The sequence below is a fragment of the Corvus hawaiiensis genome, chromosome 2 (assembly GCF_020740725.1).
Source record: "Corvus hawaiiensis isolate bCorHaw1 chromosome 2, bCorHaw1.pri.cur, whole genome shotgun sequence".
In the NCBI taxonomy this organism is placed as follows: Eukaryota; Metazoa; Chordata; class Aves; order Passeriformes; family Corvidae; genus Corvus; species Corvus hawaiiensis.
Genome location: NC_063214.1, coordinates 60,109,887 through 60,124,930, shown reverse-complemented (window position 1 = coordinate 60,124,930; position 15,044 = coordinate 60,109,887). Strand labels below are relative to the sequence as shown.

Genomic DNA, 15,044 nt, shown 5'->3' with positions numbered 1-15,044 from the left:
TTACCATATTGGTTTCTCTGTCATTTAGCTATACAGAACTTATCTGCAGGCTTCAAACTGGCAAATGTTAAGCAGAGAATTGTCATTCAGATGTTGCCGTGATTTGGTTATTGGTGCTGTTTTTTCTAGTGAGGTTTTGGAGATGATACAGATGAGAGTACAGTCAGTAGGGCGATACATTGCTGATGCAGAACCATTTGGACAGTTGGTTAGGATAACATTTTATTATCACCAAATACAAAGTTTACATGCCCAGGAATACACTGTAGAGAGCTTGCAGTACTTACGTTTGCAGGAGAGTTAGTGCAGAGGCTCTGATCTATGTATAATACATCATTGACAGCTGAGCACGAGGTCATCGTTCTCTGCGGTGGTCAGTAAAACGAAGTTGGCTGTATCACTGGACGCCTAAATAAGGGAATGCCAAGTGAAGACCTGGTGATCCTGTTCTTAGCTGCACAGCTACCGGGGAAGGATGGTCTGAGAAGGGTACCAGCTTTGAGGCAAGAGAGGTGCCAGAAAATGCCTTTGGTCTGTAAGAGTAGAGCTGAGGTCTAGTGAAGGAGGGGGCTGTACCTTGGCCAGCCAACGCGTGCAAAAATCCAGGAAGCTGCACAGCGGTTTGAATGAGCAGTGTGAGCTACTTGGATGCTGGTGTGCTGATTTTGGCTGGGGTAGAGTTAACTTTCTTCACAGTGGCTGGTATGGGGCTGTGTTTTGGATTTGTGCTGAACACAGGGTTGATAATACAGAGATGATTTTGTTATTGCTGAGCAGAGATTACACAAAGCCAAGGCCTTTTCTGCTTTTTGTACTGCTGCACTGGTGAGGAGGCTCAGGGTGCATGGGAGGTTGGGAGGAGACACAGACAGGACAGGTGACCCAAACTGACCAAAGGGATATTCCAGACCATGTGACATCATACTCAGTATGTAAAGTGGGGGAAAAAGGAGGAAGAGAGCGGACATTTGGAGTTGATGGCATTTGTCTTCCCAAGTGATTGGTATATGTGATGGGGCCCTGTCTTTATCCCAACCCAAGAGTTATCCAGTTTTTACCCTTCAATTCACTCCCTGATCCTGCTGGTGGGGCAGTGAGTGAGTGGCTGTGTGGGGCTTGTTCGCTGGCTGGTGTTAAACCATGACAGCTGGGAAGCAACAGCTCATCTTCTGACAGCTGAGGAGCTGGAGATATATGTGCCCGCAGCCTGTCCTTACTGCACTTTCATCTTACTGCACTTTTTCCATCTGCTTGGGAACCATACATCCTGAGTGTGGTCTTCATCTCCTTTTTTCCTTGGCACCGCTCACAAGGTGGAGGAATTGGTAAGCACGTGCTATCAAGTCTGACTGTGAGAGACAATGTCTCAGGAGAGATATTCATGAGCTGGACTTTCTCAGGCCAATAAGAACGATTAAGAAGCTGAAAAATTGGCATAATGGAAGGCTCAAGAAAACATGGTTTATTTTTATTAGGCTTGATAAAGGTGGAGACCACCTTTATCCTTTATCCTGCTGGGATGGGCAGAAATGCTTTCCTAGCAGGCTCTTCAGCTTAGCAGTCAATGGTCCAACAAGACAGTGGCTGGAAATTGAAGCTGAGTGCAGTCAGACTAGAAGATTAATCCATTAAAATCTCCAAGCCAGTCAATCTCTCTCTCTGAAAACTACAACAATCCAACCCCTATCAGACCATCTACCGCACAATTCCAGTAAATTTCTCTCCTGCCTGTTTATCAACATTGGCTTAAATGTTTCTGCCATATTCTGTTCTTTGATAATGATTGTCAGCAGGATTCCAAGCCGTGTCTCCCCACCATATCTATTATCTCACTGAGAGAACAATTGAAATTACTTTGTGAATTGGCACCAGGGCATTCAGGCAGGGAGGTCAGGGTGAGTATGCATTTGACAGCTAATGATGAAGCTATGGATTATGTAGATGAGCCTGTCCAGAGCTGCACTAACAGGGTACTTTGTACCTGCCAACACATGTTGACCAACTGAGTGTAAGACACTTGGGAAAATGTCTTATTTTCCCTTCTCATCACTGATCTTAGTTAGTCTTTCAGATCTATTTATTTATTTTTTACTATCTCTTTTGAGTAGGTGTTTTTAACAGGAAACTACCACTTTCATGCCTTATTCATCCATTACCTTCTAGGCCAATGGAAATATCAAGGCAGATATGTAACATTTTGGGTATCTTCTCATTGCATCTCTGGTCCTGCAACAAAGGCAGACCCAAGTCTCTGAATTTGAGTTTGGTCAATGAGGTCTAATTAGGCTGCAAAGGGAATAAAAACTGTGTTCCCTCACTACAGTCTTGCATCCGGAGGTTTGCATATATCTTTGTGTATTCTGCTAGACTCTCAGGTTGTGTTAAAATCCTTAGGAGAGTCCAGGGAAAGTGGGGCATAAACCTTGGGTTTTGGACAGTGGATGTTCTTAGACAGCAAACAAGCTTAGCTGCAAGGCTGTGTTTGGGAGACTGTGCACAGCCTTGTACTGTGAAGCGATTGGAACATTTTGTCTGGATTTGACTGCAGAAGTCAAATCTGGATCAGTGGTAATTAAAAGAGGGTATTTAACCAAGACATCAAAGATGAGATACCAGAGAAGCTGTGGATTCCCTAACCCTTACAGTGTTAAAGGCCAGGTTGGATGGGGCTTTGAGCAACCTGGTCTAATGGAAGGTGTTCCTGACCATGACGGGGGAGTTGGAACTGTATGGTTTTTAAGGTCCCTGCCAACCCAAACCATTGTGTGATTCTGTGGTAATATTAAGGATAAACATGTTTAATTGGCATGTTCATTTCCTAAATAGCTGGTGGGTGGGAACTCTCTGCTTTACTGACCCTGATCCTTAAAAATAGTTTGAAAATTGTGCAAGGTGCAGGGAGATTGATAGTGACATTTCAGTGTTTAGGCAGCTGGGTTGGATGGTTCAGATAAATATAGGTTAGCTAGCCTTGAAACCTGTACCATAGAGGTGAGCAGAAAAATTGTTATGGAATTCAAGAGGTAGATAAGATTGGAAATGCAAAGAATGCTCGCAAACATGGCTTTATGTAAAGGTTTTCTGGTCAAACAAACTTAATTTTGAAGATTGTGAGTTTAAAGTAACAGCACATTTGAAACCACCTTAGCGTTTCATACAGCACATAGTCTAGATCCTTGTGATTTCTGATTTATGTCTGAGAAAAAAAGCAAGCACACAACAAGATTAAAAACTGACTGACAGTTGTATCAGAAAGGAATTAGTAGTAGGAAGCCACTTGAGTTGTAGTTTGAAGGGCTGCCTCCAGGATTAGCAAGAAGGACAGTGGTGAGAATAACTGCTCATAAAATGTGTTGTGATTGACACAAATGCTGGTCAGACAGTGAATAACTATGACAGGACTGTCATGGTGTGACTGGGATCGCTTAATTCACAGAATCTGTTTTAAAGACAAAGCATTTTCACCAAGCCAAAGGCAATTATACACCTAGGAACAGGCAATGCAGAGCACATAGATAAAATGTGAGGCTTAGAAAAGACTCAAAATAGTTGTGTTAGTAATACAATAGCCAGCCAACTCCACAAACCTCCAGAACTCGGTTTTTAGAGACAAATTGATCTTAACCCAGTTTTAGCCATCTAAACATGAAGCAGTCATGGGACACAGACACCGTATGTCCCTTCCCCAAAAATAAACCCCATGACCAAAAACCACCAGAAAATCATTGAATTCTAAAGGAGATGGGACCATTTCTTTTTCTGACAGTCTCCCTTCCTCCCTCTCTCAGCTGAATTCAGAGATTCTGCTGAATAACCTTGAAATGGCTTAAGTGAGGTGAGAGAAATTCCAGCTCCTGTATCTGTTATTTTACCTCCATGTATGGTTTTCATAAAATCAGTACAATAATATTATGTCTGGTTTCTGGTCTCTGTAATCTTAAAACACCATTTCAAGATTGAACAGGATGCAAATAAGAAACCCCAGACTGATTTAAGTATGGCATAAATGTCTTGTGATGAGATAATGCATGAGCTTAAATTGGTTCATTTATTGAAAAGATGATTGAGAAGCAACTTGATTACAATGTATAAGTACTTTCAAAGGGAGAAAACACGAGGTACTGAAAGGCTCTTTATTATAGTATAGAAAGTCATAAGAAGAACCAGCTGCTAGAAGCTGAAGGCAAATTCTTATTAGAAATTAAGCAGCAATATTAGTACCACTTCAGCCACAAATAAGTTACTAGGTTCTGTAAAGAAGAAAGACAATAAAATTTTTCTGTCTGTGATACACAGGACATTAAGCAAATTTGCCAAGTTGTCTCTTTTGACCATTAACGTGGGAATCCACAAAATCAGAAGTGTTTTAATACAAATTTTCTGTTTCATTCAAACCTATCTGAAAAAATAATGGCATTCTTACTGCTTTCGAGGATTTTGAATCAATCCAAGAAATTTTAGATTAAATAATTTTAAAATACATGATGTCAAAGTCATTGTTCCTGCCATTATTCAGAGCGAGCAGACTTAGATATGCAGATGTAGTAATATTTCAGTTTGTAAGGTGATAGGAAAACCAGAAGTGTCTCAGAGGGCCTTGGGTTGCTTGGGCATCAGTATTTCTAAGCATTTCTGTCATCTTCTGTGACATTGGCAGCAGAAGGTGACAATGACAGTGTAGTGCCCTTGGAAGGACATTTTAACAGTGAGAGCTAATCAAGCCTTTAAAACTCATCCTTTCTTGTAATGCAAGGCTGTTCCAGAGGTGTTTGTTTAACACATAGTGCACTGGTTATGCCCAAAAGAGATGGATAAATTAACATGCACTCCTCCCAAATCCACACATTATGCACTAGAATATTGTAGTGGAACTGCAGGTGTTGGCCCACCATCACTTCTCTCTTCATTTCTGCATCAAGTTGCATTTAATTTTTGGGGTTTTACCTACCTTTATGGTGTAGGCTGATGCTGCTCTGTTAGTCACCAATTGCTTTAGGCAAAAGGTGGTCACGTAGGGTAACAAAGTGACTGCATCACAGGGGTGAATGTACAGAGAGGAGTATTACCTAAATACTTGTATGTAGTGTCCTAGATTACTAACTGAAAGCTTTTACTTCTTCTCCCTGAGTGTTACCATATGTTGTATTACTACTTTTTTGCATTGCGTTCCTTTAGTGAACTTTTTTTTAAATTGTAGCAAGAGGAAAATGTGGTACTCTTTTCCTGAGAATAAGAATAGAATTAGCTTTTGTTTTATCTTCCACTAATTTTGGATACTTTGGTTATTGGGTTCTCTCTGTAGATTTTTTTTCATAGTCACTGGCTGTATTAATTACCCATTTAGAGAAAATGGTTCCTAGATAATCTGAGTGTGACATCTAGAGAAAGGAGTTGCAATCTCTTATTTAGACTTTGATCTCTGTGTTTCATTCTTAATATGTAAAACATCTGAAGGCAAAACAAGGAAGTCTAGGGTATACCAGCTATGCAAACATGTTTTTCCTGCTTATTTCTTGGGGTGTCTAAATAGCAGAGATTTTAGAACTCGATTTGAGAACTTAGAATTATGTTATATTTAGTAAATTCTTGATTAGTGAAAAATAATTCAAATGTTGACCATCTTGGTGGATCTTACTTTACTGCCCAGTTTTGCTTTGTTTTCTTTTCATTCTAGATAAACTTGCCTTGGAAGGAATAGTGGTGCAACGTGCTGAATGCAGACCTGCGGCTAGTGAAAATTATATGAAACTGAAAAGGTAGGAGTATTTCATGACAAATTATATGTGATATCTGACTTCAATGCTTTTATTACTGCCTTATTAGGGAAGGATGATTTTAGTATTATCGTGGTCTTACACCAGGTTTACACAGAATCAGAACTGATCTTGCTTTTGGGGTGGATTTACTGTAGGGAGGGAATGAAGGCTGTTGTGGGAGTTGGATCTCCCTCTGATTTTGTCTGGTGGGATGATGCAGACTTCTGCATCCCATCATATGCAAAGTTCTTACTTGAGCACATGTACCTTTTCATATCTGAATATATGACTGTATTCAAATGTGATTGAAGCTGAATTTCCCGAGGACTTAAGGGATTACATTGGACTGCTCAGGACACACATCTTGAGTACGAGTTTCTGTGGATCACCGAAGTTTAATTCCACTTAACACTGTGCCGTGTTAGACAAAAAGGAACTCTGAAAAGACATTTAAAATGTCCAAATTAGGAAAGAGTTTCTGGAGAAGTGCTGGACCTGAACTGGCATGCTTCTTAGAAGAGGTAGTGACTGAAAATACCATAAGTGGCATGGAAACCACAACACACACATTTAACAGGATCATTTAGTGACTTCTGAAAATTTAAGTGAATACATCTAGAATTTACCATGTGATTCATATATCTTACGGGTAATTAACTTGATGATGTTCTCTAGTAATCAAATTTGAGATTGAATTGTGCCTTATATTGAGTGCATATTTTATATATTTTAAGCATGTGTGTTTTCATTAAATCACCCTTTTGTACTGTGAGTTTGTTGTAAATAAAGAAATTCAAAGCAGGAAATGTCATGAAGAGAATCGTCCGTGACTGGTTTTAGAATTATCAAAAGAAACACAGAAAATGCAAAGTGACGTTTTTCTCCATTGCCTGATCTGGTTTCTATGTATGATACACATTTTCACTATCTTATATTTTATTAACCTTCTCTGTCATCTAAATTGCTCCAGTATTTCCTTACGGTGTTCATGCAGTTTTGACATTTTATGTTCTAGATGTTGGCAAATCAGTACCATAAGTTTGTTCCTGTACAGTGAACTGCTTCAGTTCAGATGGAGTTCTGTGATTGCTATCATGGTTTTTGTCATGAGTGGGAAATGGAGTACGAGGCAAATGTAATATTAGAGAAAAGGACTCATTTCAATCTGGCAATTTTAAATATACATGAATGTAAGATGTATTTGCTTCATAACTGGTCTAATCACAGGTTTCCTGATCCCAGTGCTTTTTTGCATTTTGTACATAGTTGATCAGATAAGCTTCTTCTAGTAAGGCCACAGCAGGAGACTGAAACAGAACTGATAGCTTTAATTAAGTACTACCCAAACTTTGAATTTTTCAGCATTCTACTTTCTGTCACGCATGCATGGATGTAGCCCCTCCTGGTCTTCAATTTTGTCATGTTCTACTCCTATAGGAGCAACTGAAGTACAAACACAAAAGCAGATTTTGTCTCTTAAAAACACTGACAGGTGAAAACAATGGTACCATTGCTTTTTCCTTCCCCTAGAAAAATTGTCAGGCTGTGTATTCCTACTTTCTAACTTTAAATGTTGTTAGAAATTTTTTGCCTTCTACCAAGAAGTCAAAAAAAATAGTCTGATCTGTTGGGAATCAGCATGAGATTTAGCACATCTAGCAGTCACAGTCTTAGAAGAAATTGGTTTATGTCCAGATACTGTAGCTGGTATTTGAGTAGTAGGATCTAACTTTTCACTCCCACCCTTATGCTCTCCCACCCTCAAAGTGCTCCAGTCTGTATTTGTGCATAAAAAAAGGTGACAGCATTAAAGATAAAACACATACATTATAGAGTTGTGTTATATTAAAACATTTTGTTCATTTTTTTATTTACTGTTGTGCTTTATATGAGAGAGGCTCTTCGAAGTGGGAATTTATAATATTGATAAAACAGCAAGTCTATTGTGTAGGCTTTAAGAGCTATAGTGCTAAGTTGAGTTGGGAAGGAAATAAAATTAAAAGATAAATGCAGTTGCTTCAAACGTTTAAGATCTAGAAAATGAAGCTGCACACTCTGAAAAGCTGTAATCACTTTTTTCTGAGAGCTGTCAGTAACCAAAAGGGATTATATACTTCCTGGCATTAAATGCAGATACGGATCCTGTCTATTTTACCATCTGCATCTGGGTCAAGGAGATTGGCTGATGGGTGCATGGCGTGGCATTGATTTACCTGCTGCTCTGTAGAGTTTCAGTGTGAGGACAAAGCGATGGTCTTGTGATGTGCTTGCCATTGCCAGCAGTTAAGTGGGAGATAAGCCTGACCTATGGGTTTAAGGATGGATGGTGAAAGTACAGAAACTGGTGGCATGTGTGAGTGAAAGTGTTAACAAATGTAGTAGTCCTGAGGGTTTTTTGCCCAAGGAGAAGCTTTTGATTTGATTACAGAAAGGGTGGAGATGGCTGATGTTCACATGTTGAATACAAGGTACAAATGTGTGTCTAGGGATAACTACTTAGGTAAAACAGAGGTTGTATGACTTTCGCTTGGTATATTCTGTTTTGCAAGTTTTGTTGTTGGGAGATTTATTTAAATTTTTTCAGTTTTCCTGAACTTCACATCCTAGGAGGGAGACAACTACCATGAAACTCCTGCTATCCTGCACTAGTAAAGCTTTGTGCTATTGAACTTCCTACAATTTCTTATTAGCAGTGTATTTCTTCTTTGTAGCACCTTAACGATTGGCTGTACATTCGCAGTTATTGCAGCTAGTTGGAAAATAATATGTGGTTTCCAAGCACCTGTCATGATTTCTGTCTTGTGGGAGTGGATCTCATGATCCCATTTAAAAATATTTGGTCTGTGTGGGGGAAAAAAGTAGGCAGACCATTCCTAACTGCAGTCAGCTTTGCTGTGCAGTGGTCACAGAAAATACTGTGCCTACACTACTCTACAATAGTTCTCTTCCTGCCCCATGGAGCCTGTCAGATAATGGGAGCACATGTGAACTGTTGTAGCAGTGTGTGTGTCACAGGTGGGGTCACACACATGGCTCATTGTGCAGCACACTATTTGCACCAGGCTTGTGGCCCCACCATCCATGTCATCCAGGTAGGCTGCCTTCTGTCAGACTGCCTTATGCAGGCTCCACATCCTCCCTAGCCAGTCCCACACGAACTAGACTATTTTTGTACTGGAGTTAACTTTCCACCATGAAGATACATTATCTGTGCCTTAATTTTATGTTTCCGAGGCTTAAGAGATTTTAATTTCATTATCCCAGTGTTTAACCACCTTGGGATTAATGACCCTGCCAAAGAGAGAGATCTTCCAAGGGGCTTGTCTGCAAACATGGGAAACATGGGGCACAGGAAGAGAGGAGTTCCCCAGACATTCAGGATCCCTTCAGGCTCCAGATGACTTGAGAAGAGATGAGAATAAGATTTTGATACTCCTAATTTTCCTAAGGGAAAATGGAGGACTGGCATGCACCCCATCTCAGATTCTTTCTGCCAAATTACCTGTTTCCGTCCTTGCACTGGTCCTCACGTGCATTCTCTTCATTCCTCTGATCATAGCAAACTCTCTTCCCCAATTCTTTCTCAGGCCCCCTTTCCCATTTCTGCTTCTCCATTTCCTCACAGAAAAAAAATATTTTCAAAATTATTTGGAACACATCATTATCTTATACATTTCATTTTAAGGTAACGTTAAGAAGAAAAAAAATCTCTGAGAGCGACTTCTGCAAAGCTCTGATTCAGACTGACCTTGTCAAGTTGAGTGGCTACAGAAAGGTCTCCAGGACTGCTCAGGTCCTCTGCACTGGGCTGGCTGGGCACCAGCCTCGCAGTTCTCAGAGGGGGTTTTGAAGGCGCATGTGAAGGGCAGCTCAAGCAATTGATGAACTGTGTAAAGTGTTGGTAGCACTTCAACAACAGTGGAGAATGGCAGGCAAAAAGGGATAAATTCAGAGCCCTTGTTTCATTTTCAAATGTGATGCTGAAATGCTGATCACTTTTCAAAATGGATTTTGGAAGACTCTGGTTTGGCTATACCTAATCTGAATTACTGAAGTCTCGTAAACTGTACGCCAAGTGAAGAAAAGAAAGGAGTCCTAGGATTACCAAAAGCGTAGGAGAGCCAACATTTAACGATGCAGCAAGGCTGGTAATCCCTATAGCTCTCTTAAGTAATTTAAAAATATGTCTTGAAGTATCATTAGTGAAATTGTGATTGCCAGTATGGTAGCTTGTAACAAGGCTGCAAGAATTTTGTGTATCTTCTTGCATTTTCTTATAAGAGTTTCCTACAGAGTATAATGAAAGTCCTTAGAAAAAGCTGCTGGAAGAAATGTGCATAATAGGCTTTCAGGAGTAATGGGTTGTAAAACATTCTAGAATAATTAATGAATTTCCACATTTGAAAAGTCACATTTCTTTACAACCATATTACAGAAGCCTCTAGAAGTCCTGAAGGTTGGTGGTCTGGGTCAAGCAAGTGAAATTAAATTAGTGCAGATGAGTTGCTCACCTTTTCTAAAGTACTGAGAGAGTATTGACTGACTGACAGTTCAGTATATTGCTGAAAATGAGCATAATGCCAGGGGTTTGGGTTGGTGGTTTTTTTGGTTTTTTTTTTGGTTGGTTGGTTTTTTTTTGGTTTTGGTTTTTTTTTTTTGGGGGGGGGGGTGTTGGGTTTTTTTTGCCCCCCCAACAAATACTCCTTACTAGCAGAAGAAAATGAGTAATTTTGCCACCATGCCACTTCATATGTATTCTTGTAGATATGCTTAGTTGGCTAAGAATTCCTTTCCAAAATAAATACGTATGCATACATTTGTGCATTTTCCACAAAGGCTGACATGCTGCACAAATGCTGCTCAGTTTGTTTGAGGTGGGAAGCCAATTTTATGCAGTACTGAGATTGCATCTGTGTGTCAGTCAATGCGACCTTGATTTTTCAAGTATTGAAGATCAATTTCTCTGGCTTGAAGTAAGATTCATCATAGTACAAAAATACATTCCCAAGATGTTTTGAGTTATTCATCAAGTACAAAAAACACTTTTTTTTTCATATGCTAAAGTATTTCCAATCACAAGTTTTCCTGAGGAGTTATATAGTTTGTAGAAAATTAATGTTAATCATGTTCATATAGGTTAAGCTGTACTGTTCAAATATGTATTTATATTATTCTTGTGTTCCTGGACACCCACCAGTTTTTACAAATCAAGCAAGTAACACTCTAATTGTGAACAATTGGACTGCAAAGTAACAGGCACACTAGTACTTCAATATCTTTGTCCATTTTTGATCAATTTTTCACATTTTTATAACAGAGTAGTGGAGAGAAGCAAGTAAGAAAAACAAGGTTTAAGTGAGATGAGCTCAGCAGCACAGAGGAGTTGTTATTCCTCATTGCAGAGGTTGGGATGTTGCTTTTGTTTGTTTGCTATATATTTTTTTGTGATCTTAGGATCTTTTCTCTGTCTCTTGTCCTTTTCATTTTGTCTGTCATTTTTTGTTGTTCTTACAAGTGCTGTTCTGAGACTGGATTTTAATAGGTCTTTTATATTACCATGCTTTTATGTTCAGTGATATGAAAAAGGTTGTAATTCTGGTCGCTGCTTCCATTATAATAATGCTAATAAATAAGGCATAGCCTACTGTTGATAATGCAGCAGGTATTTTATTGTGTTTCTCTTAAATCTGAAGCTGGATGCAGAAGGTTAATATGTTCTTCTTACGCCATTGCTGTCTTCAGCTTCTAGCAGCCAAGTGTATAGGGCTAATCTGAGAGGGTTGTGTGGGGGGGGGGGAAAGAGGCATAAAACATTCCTTTCTTCTTTTTTTTTAATACACTTTCTAGCATATGAATTATATTGGTTATGGAAACTGATACTTTCTTAAATTTGGGGAGAGACCATTGATCTGATCACTGGATCTCAGTTTCCTTTTTTTTGTAAATGCCTGGAGACAGGATAAAAAAAGTAGGCTTTGCTGGCTAACCTACGATTCTCTTTTTGTTTTACCTTAAAATGGCTTCATTACAGCATGACATGAAATTTGCCTTATTTCTGTTTTTTAAATATCATCATTTCCTGGTGAGAGTCACAGAATGGTTGAGGTGGGAAGGGACCTCTGGGTTCATCTGGTCCAAACACCCCTGCTCAATTAGGACCACCTAGAGCTGGTTGCCCAAGATTGTGTCCAGCTTCCCCTGCATTTCTCTGGAACTGAAATAGTTTCTGAATAGAGAGCACAGTGAATGTATTCTATGCCTTTTTAGAAAGGTATGTTGTTGATAGAAGCCTAGAATGAAGGTCATTTTCAGAAAGAAGAGAAATGCTTTGTGATGAATATTTAAGAAGAGTTTATGGCAAATACTCCATGAATTTTTCCTTATACCTTGGGGAAGGAAATCAATAGTTGTAATTGTAGAGTTGTCATTCTCCTGGGTTTTTTTGACACAAAGTTCATGAAACAGAAGCATTGCATTTAAGAACATATCTAGTTTGCCTTTATGGTAATTAGCAAAATAGCATCCATTTCCTTTCTATCTGCTGAAAGCAGTGAGGCTAAAAATAGTCATCCTGGAGTATGTTCAGGCTTCAGTCGTAGCCAGCTTCTTCAAGGCTGGAAAAAAGCCTCACTCAGTACCAGTGCTCAGCACCAGAAGTTCTGGATATTTATAATTCTAGTCCTTAATGTCAGCAGCACAGATTCCTTCTCTTGAAACCAGAGTCCTTGGTGTCGTACAATGCTGGAGGTCTTTTAACCTTACTGTTTACCAGGGCAACAATAATTACAAAGATAATAATTACAGCAGATTCTGCTGTGAAGGTGCTTTCCAGATTTCAGCGAGGGACTTGTTTAATACATAGGAACATCCTTCCTCTTCCCAGGGTAGGACATTCCTTTTCATCTTCTTTTCCATCTGTAATATGAAAGTCACACTATAGTGGGTGAAAAGCTGAGAGCTCAGTTTTAACTACCATGACTGATCTGGTGTTACTGATATAAGTAAAAAAGGTCATTTCCACATCAGTGTCATGATTTTCTCTACTACAGAGCAGAACTCACTGAAGTTCATGGATCTCTTCCTGACCACCATTCCAAATGCTGTAGTCATGTTGAGCACTGCCAGTGTTCTGGGTTCTGCAAAACTGCTTTGGCAATACCAGGCTGACAAGCTCAAATTTTCACAATATGTAGAATGTCAGCACCATACCACATCTTCTATTTTTAAGCCACTTTGTTCACATACTACTGATGATATTTTGAGTTTGTAACAGATCAGTAGACTGGTATCGTCCAACAGTTCCCTGCTGCCAAGGAGCTCCAAAAATTCTATGGAGTGCTAAAAGTTACCTGGTGCGGAATCAAAGATTAGAATCATCAGGTGGCAAGTTCTGTTGCTGATGTATTGATTTCTTGGCTTCTCAAAACATTCCTGAAATTCATGAAGCTACAAAAAGGCACTGAAACAACGGTCTGAAAGGTGGCAGGGTACACATGAGTCCCTCCAAATAGCACCCGTTACTTGGGATGTCACCAAGTTCAAGGAAATTCATAGATGACAAACCATCCATCCATCCTCTGTTTCTGGTTCTTTTTTGAAGGAATGTCTGTCTGTAGGACTCCAGTGCTTCTTAAGTTGGGTTTCCCTGTGATCAGTGGGTGATTTAATTCCTGAAGACATGGCAGTATTCCAGTGGGAGCTTAACTCCTAGAGTGGCATAGGACCAGCTACACCATGAGGGAAGGCAGTGAAGGTATCTCCTGTGCTTCTCAAAGCCTCTGTGGGTGGAAAAGATGCCAGCTTTAGAAATTAATCACAGCATTGCATTTTATGGAAGACTCATTCTCTAAATGCCTCAGATATTAATACAAGATACTGTAGCACTAAAACAATCAGTTAGTACTCAGGCACAATCCTGAAATGTTTTCCAAAAGAGAGGATATTTTGCAGCCACCTGCTAATGCTTGAGTCAGGGATGTTTTTAAAAAGCCTAGGAGTTGAATTCAAATTAATGCCATAAAATGGAAAAGAATAGTAAATCACTTTCTTTTGCTTTAAATGAGAGATATAATGTAAAATTCTTTGAAATTCATTAGTCTATGTAAACTCACTTTTTTTTTCTCTTGAAACATCTGGAGAGAAAAAAATGGGATTGCCAGTATTAGAAGCCAACAAATTATACTGAAGTTGCAAATAGAGTGAAGGAACTTTAAAATCATAGGGGGCTTACTTACATTTCAAATCAAGTGCGAATCATTTTCAGTAATATTTTTTACAAAAGGTCTTCTACAGACTGTTACTTCCCACAGCTTGAAAGAAGGAGAAATTAATACAAAGGAACACTGCCTGAAATATTTCTTAAATACATTCATGTGCATGCACAAATTTAACAATTTCATATAAAAACAATGGCTCTCAAATTCTTTGTTCTTTCCATGCCTTCATTTAAATAAAGATATATCTGTTTATGGCCTTAAGAAAAATATATGCTGCTATTTTAATTCTGTTACCATTGCAAGACTGACATGATTGTGAGAGAATGAGGTGGTTTCTCTTTGAAATGGTGTTTTATCTACAGAATGTGACTTAAATGTCAGTTCTAGTGATGTGTAAATTGTGAAAATATTCCTTCCTTTCAAGTCTGTATTGAGTTTGAAATTTGCAAGCTGCTTTGTGCTTCTTAATGGAATACACTTTTTAACTGAACCTTGTATACAATAATTGCACAATTCCTGAAGTCTGTTGTGATGTTTTTGCTAGACTGTTGCCTCCTTTGTTTGCCGTCAGTAGATTTGGCTGGGATTTAATCACTGTCATTTTGGTATCTGTGATACTTCACTGAAAATTTTGCACTGTACACTAAGCCAGTACCACCATTAGGACTCAACACAAATGCCTCTGCACTAGTAGAAAGAGTATTACAAATCGAATCTTGCTGTATGTTTGTTGAATAGTACAGTGAAACTGTTGTATGACTGATGTGTTTTATCCATACCTGAGATTGAAATGAGAAGTTTTTTCTGAGCTAACCTTGTACCTTGAATGCTGTGATGTACCCCAATAGGAAAACATGAAGAGTGCTTATGGACTCTGCTGCTCAGTTCCTCCCCTGCTGGCCCTGGCAGAAAGCTGAAACTGAGGCAGCCTTGTGACAAATGCCTGTGACCATTAGGGTTTTAGGATCATTGTTACTTTAGTTGATAATTTTGTAAAAGTTTGTTCTGTAGTATGTCTTACGTAGAACACATAGATGTATGATAATATGTGTTGCAGTGGGGATCCTGCAAC

At 39.1% G+C, this 15,044-nt stretch overlaps 1 protein-coding gene across 1 annotated transcript in view; it reads left to right on the top strand.

Moving 5' to 3' along the window:
- GTF2F2 (general transcription factor IIF subunit 2) overlaps positions 1-15,044 on the top strand; it is a 90,254-nt gene that overhangs the window by 39,893 nt on the left and 35,317 nt on the right. The window contains exon 6 of the mRNA XM_048295330.1: positions 5,675-5,756. Within this exon, the coding sequence (XP_048151287.1) occupies positions 5,675-5,756 (82 nt within the window). The remainder of the gene's footprint in view (positions 1-5,674; positions 5,757-15,044) is intronic.